Source organism: Manis pentadactyla, chromosome 1, assembly GCF_030020395.1.
Source record: "Manis pentadactyla isolate mManPen7 chromosome 1, mManPen7.hap1, whole genome shotgun sequence".
NCBI classification, from domain to species: domain Eukaryota; kingdom Metazoa; phylum Chordata; class Mammalia; order Pholidota; family Manidae; genus Manis; species Manis pentadactyla.
The window spans coordinates 186492909-186506155 of record NC_080019.1 but is presented as its reverse complement, the minus strand read 5'-3'; the positions used below and the strand labels follow the sequence as shown (position 1 = coordinate 186506155).

The window sequence follows — 13247 nt, the reverse complement described above, 5'->3', positions numbered from 1 at the left end:
GCTAGAAACACCAATTCTGGAAGAAAATTTAGGATGATGAAGACAGCACATCTCATGTAAAGCCGGGTGGGGAGAATGCAGAAAAGGCTCCCACGCTATCGGGGGCCAAGGTGCCTCCCAGTCCTTACCATGGGAGCGACAGGGTTTCAGCTCGATGCCCTCGACGACGTTCACCATCAGCCTTCCAATACCTGTTGCCCTTTGGGAACGGACTGTAGAGGCAGGAAATCAACACAACGTGCTTTGTTTCAATTTGACCCCTTTCCCATCCCTGTTTGCGTCCGGATCCCCTTGTGTCCTGGAGGCCCCTTCCTCTCCTTACACTCTGGCTTCCTTGCTCCTGGAATTGGCCTGCCACCCCCCTCCTGCACTCTGCTCGCTGACCTCATCGCACCTCCATCCCCACTCAGGCCTCGCCTCTCCTGCCAGGCCCATCTTCCAGCTCTAAGGATTCGAGACCCAGCCACAGGGATCTGTGCCCCAGCTGTGCAGGAGACAATGGCCTGCGCCATCGAGCGATGCATTACCCAGGTATGCCTTCTCCCGCTTCTTTTTCTCAGTCTCTATGTAGAGTTCAGAAGCAGCTTTGATTTTCTGCACCCAGGCTGTCCTGAGAAAGGAAAAGACAGAAAGGTGCCAAACAGAACTCAGGGAAAAGGCATCGGGTCTGTTCAAATTCAGTTTCTGGGACTCTGCTTTGATTTGATTTTAACAACAAAGACTTGGGAAAACAAGTCTTGTTTTATGTCACATACTGCTAACATTTATTCCTACCATTAATACAAAAGGCATGAGCGACACTTTTGTTGATATTCTCCAGACCTACACTGGTGTCCCCATGCAAGAGGATCTATGGTAAATGCCGATATGGGTGCCAACAGACAGCACATAACTCCTCTTCCCGTTTTACTGAAAAGCGTCACATATTTGCCTTATACCCAACAAGGCCAGAAGGATCTCTCTTACTAAATCATCCATGGGAAGAACAAAAACCATTTCCCAGATAGGGAACCACATTACATGAAAAAGCAAACACACCCCAGGGGGAGCAGTTGGGCGTGATGTTTCCATCTTCACTTTTCGGAGAACCACACAGGCTATATAACATTGGCCAGTTTTCTTGCTTGGCACAAATGCTCTGGAATGTTGTTGGCCTTGTGTCAGAGTTCACCCTTCAGAAAGTGATCTGCTTCGTTTGGCTCTGGGGCAGAGTCTTGAAGACATGATTGAAACAAAACCCCCACAGCTCTAGGAGCCAGAATGTTTGCCCCAGGGAGACAGTTGAGGAGGGGATCAGGTCTGGGTGGTCCTGTTAATCCCCAAATCACTGTCCTACTGGTTTCTGCTACCTGAGGAAACCTGAGATGCTCCATTTGTCTCAAAGAATGCTGAAAGTTCTTTTAAAAAATTATCAAGCAAAATGTGTTTCAATGCATCTTATTTTGAAAAATTCATGCCAGACATCAAACTTCTGAGAAGCTCAGGAAAAAAGTATTAACACCTCCCCCACCCCCTCCAGCCAGAGGTTATGGTATTGCAACTCAGGGACTGCTGGGACCTGCTGATTAATTAAACATCCTGCACCTGGTGGAACCTGGGTGCCCAGTGCCAGGGAGGTGGCAGGTCTTACCTTTCATTTATGCTTTCTGCTCGGAGGGTGTAGACTCGGTCGATGTGGGAAATGTGGAAAATGGGTTCATCCCCAGAAGGGTCAGTGGGTAATTTTACTAGAACCTCATTTAGGAAAATAGGCTAAAAAAGAAGGTACAGTCATTATAAAACCAGAATGGGTGTCTGTAAGTCCCAGCAAACTATGAGTGTGTGTGCCTGCTTGTGGACACATGTTGCAGTAAACTAAACTGTGTGTGTGTGTGTGTGTGTGTGTGTGTGTGTGTGTGTGTGTGTGTGCATTCTGCAGTAAACCAGACTGAGGTTGAAGGTATGTTTGTGCATGTGTTCCAGTAAACGCTACCAGAATAACAATTTTGTGTTAATACTAACTTTCACATATTGCAAATTATAAATATGGATATCCTCCCTCCATTTGGCAGGTATTTTTTGAGTCCTTCAGGAGAAGAAGTGACTCATCTGCTTTTTGCATAGCAGATCCTAATCAGCAAACATCTCCACCAACTTTATCTCCAAGCAATTCCCTCCAAAGAGTTTCATACAGAGTTGCTAGTGACAATCTACTTAAGGACATTGTTCGTTTTCTCAGAATAAGGCAAACTGCTGCTCCAGAGAAAATTCTTCTGTAAAAACACTCCCACACGGACCATTTAGGAAAACAATCTCCACGACACAAAGACTCACAAAAACAGCCATGTACGTAGGAGCAGACCAAATAAACAGCTTAGAGAAGTTCTCCACTGTTTAGCTTGTCTTTTGCCAGAAAGGTGAGGGGAACAGATGTTTCAAGGTATCCTGAGAAGTCTTGAGGGGGATCTGGTACTGTTTGGAAGGTGGGTGAATGAGCTCTGGTCTCAAGCTTTCCCACGCCTGCCTCATCTGCACAGTGGATGGTGAGCCTGGCCAGGGCAGAGTGTGCCTCCGCCACGTCTGGGGGACCCACAGCAGCAGCAGCCATTGAGCAGCTAACAGATGTTCCATCAATCCATCTGAACATTGCTCCTTTTCTGACAGCCCCAGCACCACACCACTGTGGCCACCCTACACCCTGGCTCCCCCTGTTCGCCTTCTCTACATCATGGCCCCCAAACCCTGCTAATACATCAACTCCTTTTGGAAACTTCTCCTCCAAACATCAACCCTGATGCTGCAATCTGGAGTCAGACTTACGGTTTTGTACATTTTATATTGCAGGTTAGACTTGGGGCTGAAGACTTTGTCGGTACCAGAAGAGCCCAAGGGCTTTACAGTTTGTGTGAGCAGGAGGAAGTCATTGAAGAGGAAGCCATACAGCTCCTTGTTGCTCTTGGCCTTGTAGAGCTTCCCACTGTGCAGAAACTTGCGTGGCCCCAAGCAGTTGGTCACTGAATTGAACACAAGTTGCTGAGAAAGGAAAACAAAACCCAAAGAAGACACAATGAACTGAAGTCATTGTTTGATTTTGGTTGTTCTGCATCGACAGGTGGGCTCCATGAGAACCTGAGGCTGGGCCCCAGCGGGCCCGCAGCTCAGGCTCTAGTCAAGGATGGCTTTGAGGACGTCAGGAGGTGCTTTCAGGGCCATGAAGTCAAAGTCAGCGGAAGGGGGACTCCTAGTGCCCAGAGCCATCTTGATTAAAATTCTTAATGCTTTTCCTTAGGGGTCTGCTAGCGTCTCAGGGTCACTGGGTCCCTTCTCCCTTTAATTTATTGGGAAAACTGGGCGGCAGGAAGAAAATGCTCGGCCCTCCCCTACCCCGATGAGTGTGTGCTGTGTGCAGGGTGGCCGCCAGAGGGCGCATGAACCGCTCCGAGGGTGCCTCCACGGGGTCTCACGCGGGCCTCTGCACTCCCGGAAAGCCTCAGCCCCTCTGCCCAGCTCCTCCAGGCTGCACGCTACTTTCCAAGGTGGAGCTAGGCCCCTGGCACACGGGTGGCCTGCAGACCTTGGCAGTGCTGAGAGACACGTCAAAACCCAACAGAACAGACACCGCACTGGTGTCGTTAAACCCCACCAGGCTCACGTCCTGAGGAGTGAAGGGGCGGCTCTCTCCCTGCCACCTCCCAGACCTTGGAGGCGGCTCTGCCATCCCATGTGAGCAGGTTCAAAAGGGGCACAGGGGCACTGAGGCAAACACGACCCCACTGAGGCCCCCTTTTTTGACAGCAGGGGTAGGGGCTGAGGGCGGGGCCGCCCGCAGCTGTGCCCAGGCAGCGCTGTGATGCAGGCGGCTGTCAGACCCTCCCAGTCCCACCTGCTGCACTCGTGCCCCAGGGGGAAGCCCGTCCAGAAGCCTTCACGGCCGAGGCTCTGTCCAGCGCTACAGACCCCACAGGTTTCCCCAAGGAGACTATCTGTGAAGACAAGAGAGGCTGGTGGCCACCCATCGGCCTCCAATGTGGGAGAAACTATCAGCAGTGCCTCTGCAACTAGAGGCCTACAGGCATCAAGGAAGAGTGGCCACTCCACCCCCTCTCACGCCCAAGGTAGAAGGAGGGCCTCTAGGGCCCCACCAGGCTTCTGAGGGAGCCCGAAAGACTCAAGGTGATACCCCACTGGGAGCCTTCACAGGATGTTCTGCACCCCTTTGTACTCTGAACAGGAGCCTCGAGATCAATCTAGCCCTTTTCACTTACTCAGAGAGTTCAAGCCACTTGGGGACAGATAATGAATCCAGAGAAAGCAACTTGGACTGCCTACAGGGGATGTCCATCTATTCATACTCAAAGTCTGGGGCCTCCAACTGGCCAGGCTAACACTGAATATATATGAGTTGGGAACAGTCTGTACATGTCTCTATCTTCAGACAAGGATGCTGAAGGCAGCATTTATTTTAAACTTAACCACTGGTGTGTGTCCAGGACTGGGCCAGGAGGCAGAAGCCAACAGGCCCCTTTCCGTGACGGTGAGCACCATACAGACAGAAGGAAAGCTGCTGTGCAAAAGTGAGGCAAGGCTGGTCACAAGGAAGGACAGCTATCTGTTTCAAAGAGGGCCCAAGAGCCCCCAAACCCAAACGACCAGAGTTCATTTTATTCTTAGTGCTTTAAGGTGAAAGCCAGGCCTCCTGCTGTTCCGCTGACTGCGGCTATGATACTGGGGAAGGCGCCTTCCCAAGAGCAAGTTGCCATGGCAGCATTTCCGCCCGACCGACTCGGGGCTTTGTTCAGCTCCACCTTTGTCAGGATCGAGTGAACACCCCTCTGAATGACACCCAGGCCTTCCTCACCCTGGCTTCCCTTGCTTTAAAGCCTTACCACCTCTCGCCCTCCACTTCTCACCAGTGCCCTGCTGGGCTGTGTCCTCCACGGAAATGCCCTCCCCCAGAATTCTTTCCTGCATAGAGATCTTCATCTTTCAACACCCAGCCAAGGATCACCTTCCCCAGTGCATCCCTGAGTCCCTCCACAACTGTCCCTTCCTCCGCGCAGCATGTTCCCACAGCAATTGCACTGAGTCTTTCCTCATCAGTCCTCACATTTTGTTGTAAACATTGGTTTAAGCCCCCTGCCTTATGCAGGACTGTAGGCTCTTTGAGGAGGGAGGCCGCGTCTCACTGCTTTTCATGTCCTTAGTGTTTAGGACTGAGAATGGTACATGAGCAGGTGCTTAGTAAATGCTTACTGATGAGTGAAGGAATGAATGAGTCCGCCAACCAGCCGACGAATGGCCCCGGACTGCACATCCACGCAAAGTTGCAAAATGGGAGCCCACTTCTGTCACCTTGGTTTCCACAGGGTTTCTCCCACAATTTTGCTCATCCCACACCTATGCTGAAGCACAACAGAGGCAGGGCAGAGAAGGAACCAGTGGTGGTGACTTCCTCAGGCAGTGAGAGCCTTTGAGGCTCGTTACAAGGAAGAAGCCACAGGAGAGAGGATGAGGCAGACACATTTTGCCTGAGCATTCCGGTAAACTCTAGTGAATGGTGTGTGTGTGTGCGTGTGTGTGTGCACCAAAGCAGAAAGAGAGAAAACAGGCAGAGAGAATTAATGAAACTGAAGGGAAGGTAAGTGACAAGAAGAGAATTAAATACTCGAGGAGAGACTTCTCTTTCTAGCAATATGGTGGACTATCTAGATAATGACTCATCCACAGAAAATGTTTAAAAGCGAGGAAAATATAAAAATGTACCTTTTACATACAAGCAAGGGAGTAAAAAATAAAAGTAAGAAGTTTACAGAGGCCAAAACCAGAATGAAATGCAAAGCCCAACAGATAAACAGGCCCCCAAGCTGGCTTTTGCTCTGAGAGACCCTCCTGAATCTGGTGACCTTGAGCATCCACTTTAAAGGCAGGTGGGCTGCAGGAGACATGTGGTGTACCCAGGGCCCCCATGAGGTGAGGGACCTAACATGAGAGCTTCACAAAACACTGGACCCCAGGGGAAGAAAGACAAGTGAACTCAAGCATAGAAGGGATGAACAGAAAGACTTGCTTATTTTTGACCCTGATAAAAATGAAGGGGTTAAAAATGCCTGGGAGAATTTGTAACCACCGAACATCTCTCACACGAGTTCACAACCATCATTCACACACTAGTGTGATGCAAGAACCCATCCACATTTAACTGAGGGTCATCCTGGCAGCAGTCCTCTCATCGGGAGTGCAGCGTGAGACCTCAAAGATCCCTCAGGTAAAGATGCAAGAGCAGCATTAAGCTCACAATCAAAAATCACAGTACATACAGAGAAACAGGCATGTGTGCTAAAGCCTGCAGAAACTACAAACAGAAGAGTAAGCTCCGTAACTTTAGGTGTTGGAATTACCTGATTTGAAATATACAGGTAATATGTTTAAAATGTGCCTGGAAATAAATGAGCAGCATGGCCATTTGTGCAACGAACAAGACACAAGAAAGAAAACAGCAGATTTGAGAACATAAATAGAACTACTAGAAATGGTAACGAAAGCCATTGAAATAAAAAACTCAATGGATAGATTAAGCAGCAGAAAAGCAGCAGCTGGAGAATTAGCCCGCGGTGGGCTGGAGAGGATGGTTCATCCTCCTTCAGGCCAGCTGCCAAGGACTCAGCCCGAGGAGGCCCAGGCCCCACCCTGAAGGCAGCTACCTCTGACAGGCCTTCACACTGCACGTGGGCTTGGATCCACTCCAGCCGGTCAGAGTTCTCCTTCTCCCGCACCCCTTCGTTCACCTGGGAACACAGCTCCTCTGCCTTCTCCAGGGCATGCTTCAAGTGACTGTGGTCCGGGTGGTTTTCAGGAGTGTTTTCTAGGATCTACATAGAACAGAAGACAACAACCTTAGGCAGTGTGTGTGAGCCTGGGGTTCGCTGTCCTGAGTGCCAGGTCCCAGGAGAGACAAAGCATGGCACATACCTTTCCTGAACGGTGCCCACATGAGCAGCTGCAGCTCTGAGCACCCACCACAGCAATGACAGGGAGCGTGATGGCCATTCCTTGTTGGTAGAGTCCCCTTTGGGGATAGGGGATACCACATTATCTATACTTGGGTATGAGGAGGGCAGTGGCTGCAGCAAGGGCAATAATGCGCCTGCACGGATTTCCCCCTAGGGATGTCTCTTCCCTGGGTCCATGCACACTGCAGGTGTCTGCCCACCTCTGCAAAAGCATGCAAAGGGGTGCAGCTGAGCAAATGTGTGCTCTTCTGGATAGACCGTTCCAAGCCAGAGGTTAAAAGTGCCAGCTATGGAGCTAGACCCTCTGGGTTAAACTCCCTGCTCATTGACCAGCCACAATATGGGCCAGCCATATAAATGTTTTGAGCCTGTTTCCTCATATGAAAAATGGAATACTAGTAACACCCCCTTCATAAAGTTTGTTTGATACGTAAAGCAATTTGCAAAGCATCTGGCCCTTAGAGGGTACTCAATAAATAGGTGCAGTTACCATCAGATTCTCAAAGGTCTTTGAGGGCACTAAAAGCAGTCATCACGAAGAAAAACTCAAAGAACATGGAAAGGCACCAGGGCCCCTTTGGACTGTACTAGGAACATGTTGAGAGTGTATCTGCTCAGGCCTTGTCCACATACAAATAATTCAGATTCCCATCTCAAAGGTATACTTTTTTTTAAAGTCCTAAGTAAGCACCCAATTCAAGGAAAACACACATGCTGGGTCCTGTATGTCCACCAATTATCTCTAGCAGCAACTGTAACTTCTGGGCCAATCCTGGCTGTACATTAGCATCTCCCTGAAAAATCCTGATGCCTTATCCCTGACCAGATCAGAATCCCTGGGGACTCGGGCAGAGGAATTCTCTAGAACTTTCCAGGTGATTCTAATATGCAGCCAAGCTGATGACTACTGCTCTAGAATGGGAGCCCACAGAGCTGGCTTATGTGACTACATTTGTTTTTAGCTTTCTTTTTTTCAAGTTATTTAAGCTAAAGAAAACAAAAAACAAAAGTAGTTCACCCTCTTCTGTCACACACTCCCACTCCCACCTCCACCTCTGGCAACCACCAATCTGTTCTCTTTACCTACAGGCTTGGGGTTTTTAAATTTCTTTTTCAGATTCTACATATCAGAAAGATCATATGGTATTTTCTCTATATTATTTGACTTAGTATAATGCCCTTGAGGTCCATCCATGTTGTCACAAATGGCAAGATTTCATTCTTTTTTATGACTGAATAATATTCCATTTTCTCTATATATAGATATATAGATATCTATCTAGATATATGGATATATAGAGATTATATATATCCATTTATCTATCTATCTAAATAGAATGGAATATATTGAATATATGTATAGAATAATATATAGAACAGATATACATAGACTGAATAAAGAGATTATGGTGTATATATGTGTGTATATATATATATATAATAGCCAAGATATGGAAACAACCTAAGTGTCTGTCAATAGAGAAATTGATAAAGAAGATATGGTACATATATATAATGGAATATGATTCAGCCATAAAGAAAATGAAGTCTTGCCATTTATGAAAACATGGATGGACCTCCAGGATATTATGCCAAATGAAATAAGACAGAAAGAGAAAGATAAATACCATTTAATTTCACTTATATGTGGAATCTAAAAATAAAACACACAAACAAATAAACTAAAGAGAAATAGACTCATAAACACAGAAAATAGACTGATGGCTGCCATAGGGGAAGAAGGCGGGGTGCTGGACAAATAGCTGGAGAGGATAAAGAGGTACAAACTTCCCAAATTATGAAACAAAAAAGTCACAGGGATGAAAAGTGCAGAATAAAAAGAGGAGAAAGAGAGAGTGAGTATTGCGCTGATTAAATGGTAACTGTCAAGTTCACAGAGAGGAAGCAGTAGGTTGAAAGCTGCTTTCAAAACTATTTAACTCAGCCAAGGTGGCCACAGTATATTCTGTGGTGTTCAGCCACCAAGGTGGGACTGAGGAGATGGCTCACATGAGAAGGAGATGTGTTGCAAATGAGGGGATTGAACCAATCAGTAAACATGTTGAGATGAGAGCCAGGCTTCTTATACAGAAGGGAGTTATACATACAGAAGGGGGGACGGCTAGAATAAATTCTATGGTATTAGATTAAAAATGGGAAGTATCATTGTGAACTCATGGGCTTTAATATGCATCAATTGACCTAGAAATAAATATAAACATATGTGTGTACACATACATGTATATATAAATATATATGTATGAATATATATACATACATGTATTTCCTGACTCTGCCACTGAGAGACCCAACAGGCAGTAACAGCCCATGAGTTGTGAGCACACCAGTGCCCTATCTAGGTTTCTAAATTCTCCATTAAAAGGAACAAGATCTAAAACAACCCCCTGGGAGCTATCCTCCCTGGGGTCATATAACCACAGGCCCAGAGGATGTCTAAGTCTGCTCACTCATTTTAGAGATGGGAACACTGAGACCCTAATTTTTTTCTTTTCTTTTGGTATTGGCTTTCTGAAGTCACAGGAGAAAAACCATCCTTTAATATTAACATAGAGTATCTCACAGTGGCTTTCTGAAGATGGGTGATAGGAATTATATTTCTCTTTCTTGCTAGGAAAATCAAACCAGAAAGGCATCATGCCCATGTTAGGTAAAAAGTCAAGAAATGAGCTTTCATTTTCTGACTTACAGGGTGGAAGCCACTTGGTTGTACAGCAGAAGGCTATGTTTTATTAGTGCTTTCATGATAAACAGCTTTTCTTTCAGAGTCACCAAGCAGATGCCTCCAGCATCCTGTTGGTATATGATTTCTACACAACAGATGCCAGGTACGTGGCTAGGGAACTTGCTCATGATCCGGGTTTCCTGAAATGCTGAGAAAGCATTCTTCCACTTGAAAAGGTGAGACAGGTACTTACATTTTTAATGATCAGTGGGTATCTTGTTACCCGCTGCATAGGCTTCAGTATGAAACTAGAGAGTGGCATTCCTTTACATCGAGGATCCATTGCCAATCTCTGAAATAAGAGACTTTTTAAAAATGTTCTTAAGAAATCTGAAAATCCAGTCAGTGACATCAATGCTGATGTTAGTTAGGACTCCCCACCCATCACATCATATCATTTATCTGGACAACAACTTGGGAGCCTGGAGTGGGCAGGGTCTGACTAGTCACCCCGGTCCAAGACAAGGCCCTTTCTGGCTGGAGAACGGGAGCCCCATGGACGCGGCTCAGCTACCAGGGTTAACCCCTGGTGTCCAGATTCAATGGACCTTCCATGGACACTGGTTTCTTACTTATGGAGATGAGATTCTGGCTTTACAGAGAATGTTTCTTCTGGATATTTTCAGAAACACTACAACATCCCCAGGAATAAGAAGAGTCACAGGACTATGGAGTCAGAATAAAAATTCCCTTAAGTCCCAAAGATACTGGAAGGGCTGGATCTCATTGTCTAGTTCGGGTGGAGCCCTACGCGGGGTGGGGACTACAGAGCTGAGACATGAGGAGTCAGCAGTCCAATCTGGGAGACCGCAGACTCCCTGCCTCTCTTCCCACTACATTTGTCAAGTTGACTGGAGGACAAGAGTCCTTCTACCCCAAACTTGTCTGTAAGTCACAGGGGTAATATGGTGACTTAGCTCTCAAAGGCTCTGGCCAGGTTTAATGCCTTAGAAATGGGCAGCCGCCACGACCGACCTGGGCCCCAAGCCCAGGGAACTGTCACACCTGCCCCTGCCCCAGCCGTGGACATGATTATTACAGGAATCCTTTGCGGCTGACACTCCTGCAGGAATGGGGCAAGGAGAGGTGATAAGGGGAGGGAAACTAACCCCTGCCCTGGGTGGTGTCAGCATTTCCCTGAAGTTCAAGTGTGTCCAGTGATGAGCTCATCCTGCCTGTGCCCAGGGAGGACCCGGCCCTGGGCTGAAACCCCAGGTGGTCTGTGGTGCCTGGCAGCCCGTCTTCTGCTCCCCAGCCTCCAGCCCACCCTAGGCCACCTCTTAGCAATGTTTATGCCTTTAGAATGACTTGTGGAGAACGCTCTGTTCTTTGTAGCAAACAAAGCATTTAATGTTGAGAAACACCAGGGGGAAAAGGGAGAACAAGCATTTGTGATGCTGCGACCACCAAAGCCACACTTTTACTCCACACAACTACTGGGCAGCTGGGAGTGGCCTGCCCCCAAAATGAATGAGGTAACAAGATAAACTGTCATTACTGTTATTATTTTGTTGTCTATTAATCCAAATGTACCTGTTTAAGAGAAGTTATTTTATTATCTTCCTATTTTTTTCCTTTGGGAGATTGAGGCTGTTTGAGGGGACCGGTGATCAGCAGGGACCACCACGGCCAAGGCCAAGTCCCGGGGCAGCAGGTCCAGGTCCCGGGACCTCCAACAGCATGGGGCCTACCCCTCACCCTCCGCCAAAGGGCCCTTGGTGGACACACAGCTCTCTAGACCCCTGTTATCCCTGGTCACAGAGGTCCCAGCACCCCACACTCACACCCCTAGGTTTCCTAGAGACGGAGTCCATCAAGAACCACCTGAGGAAGGAGCAAAGGGTCCACTGGGGTTCCTGGCCATTCCCTCTGCTGGTGAAGGGATGCGACCAGCAAATGGTGGGTGCTCATATTGAGCAGAATCGGAAACCGGAGACCTGCCTGCCCTGGTAGGCCTGGCAAATGAAATGGAAGATTTAGACTTGCTTCCGAATAACACCACAGATTCCGAGTAATGCTTTCTGAATTAGCTCCCCACACACCCAGCTGCCTGATGCCTGCTACTCGGTGGGCAAGGTCTTGGCTCAGCCTTACTTTGACAAACTCCTTGAAGTCGGGGGCCTCATCCGTCTTCTGCTGGATCAGGGCAGCCCCATTGAGCTGGCAGCTGCAGAAGCGGATGTAGGGCTGCATATGTGGCAGCTGGGCAGTCAGAATGTCACCAATCATCTTCACAGGCATCTTCTCTCCAGACATCTTCTTGCGAACCCTCAGCGCTCTGCATGGGAACACGGAAAGTGAGCCTCCCACCTTCACACCAACTCACAGTGACATGGCACACTTCTAGATTGCACAGAAACAGAATGTGTGTGAGAACACAGACCCAATGGCCACTAAGCGTTCTATTTCGAAGACAAGGAACAGAAAAAGACATGAGTCTAGTGCTACAGAGAGGTATCACTGGGTCATTTTTCTTTGGCATGATAGCTGTTTGCTGGTTCTTAGGAATAAAATTTTTTTTCAAAATTATGTGCTGAACAAGTCAGCATAAAAAACAATTTTTTCTTATGATAAATATGAACTCCTTAAATTCAGACAGGATCCCTATGTTGATGTCCCAGTTCATGCATTATCTGTGGGAATGCTCCAGGCTTGTATGGCATCAGAACTAAACGTGTTTCTGGGCCAGTGGCACCCTGGGAAAGCTGCTTTTGCCAGGGGACATGGAGGCCCATTTTCAGACTAAACAGAACATAATTAAGATAGTATATCAACTGCCACAGAAAAATAATCCCATTATGCTCACTAAAGCCAGGTACAAATGGTTGTCTGAATTATCTGTGCCATTCACTGCTTCATTGCTGTGGCTAATTTGAAGTTGACTGGATTAAGAGGAGTTCTGAACAGAGAAGCCTATTAATATGACACTGGGCCAATGAACCCAAATAATTTATACCCTGGAAGCTGAAAGGGGCCTCGGGGTACTGGAAAGTTTTGTTCTGTGGTTCAGCTGCACTCTGAGTATTCAGCGCCATTATAGGACTGGGCACACCATCTCTCCAACTCTAATGCATGAACCTCTAACTCCAGCATCTAGAAGATGGGCAAAGCACTGAGCTTCTACATGGCAAGGATAGCAATACACTATGAGGGCAGGAGCACAACATAGGAGGCCATGCATGTGTTCTGCCTACCTTAGTAGTCATACATGGATGGATGGATGGATGGATGGAAAAGAATGGTATGACATATAATTTTAACATAAGGCTGGGAGGATATTACCATGACTTTCTTTGGCTGCTTTCACACTAGAGAAGCCCTTGAGATATGGGTAGGGCTATATAATTCCAAGGAAGCTTTACGATATTGGTAGTAGGCTTTAACACTTCAGATCACTTTTATTTTCATTTTGGACTAGAGAAAAAGTCCTTGGACTGGGAAAGCAAGCCAAGGAGAGAAACTTCAGAGACAATAAGCTTTGTGATCTGAATGGTTAGTGATTCCACCTCAAGCAG

At 47.3% G+C, this 13247-nt stretch overlaps 1 protein-coding gene across 4 annotated transcripts in view; it reads right to left on the bottom strand.

The window, feature by feature from the left end:
* Nucleotides 1-13247, bottom strand: part of ITSN1 (intersectin 1) — a 154092-nt gene that overhangs the window by 2830 nt on the left and 138015 nt on the right. For all 4 annotated transcript variants that reach the window (XM_057504209.1, XM_057504206.1, XM_057504213.1 and 1 more), the window contains 7 exons: nt 11827-12010; nt 9926-10024; nt 6681-6848; nt 2800-3012; nt 1631-1752; nt 528-610; nt 129-212 (listed from right to left, as the gene is read on the bottom strand). In XM_057504209.1, coding sequence (XP_057360192.1) covers nt 129-212; nt 528-610; nt 1631-1752; nt 2800-3012; nt 6681-6848; nt 9926-10024; nt 11827-12010 — 953 coding nt within the window. The remainder of the gene's footprint in view (nt 1-128; nt 213-527; nt 611-1630; nt 1753-2799; nt 3013-6680; nt 6849-9925; nt 10025-11826; nt 12011-13247) is intronic.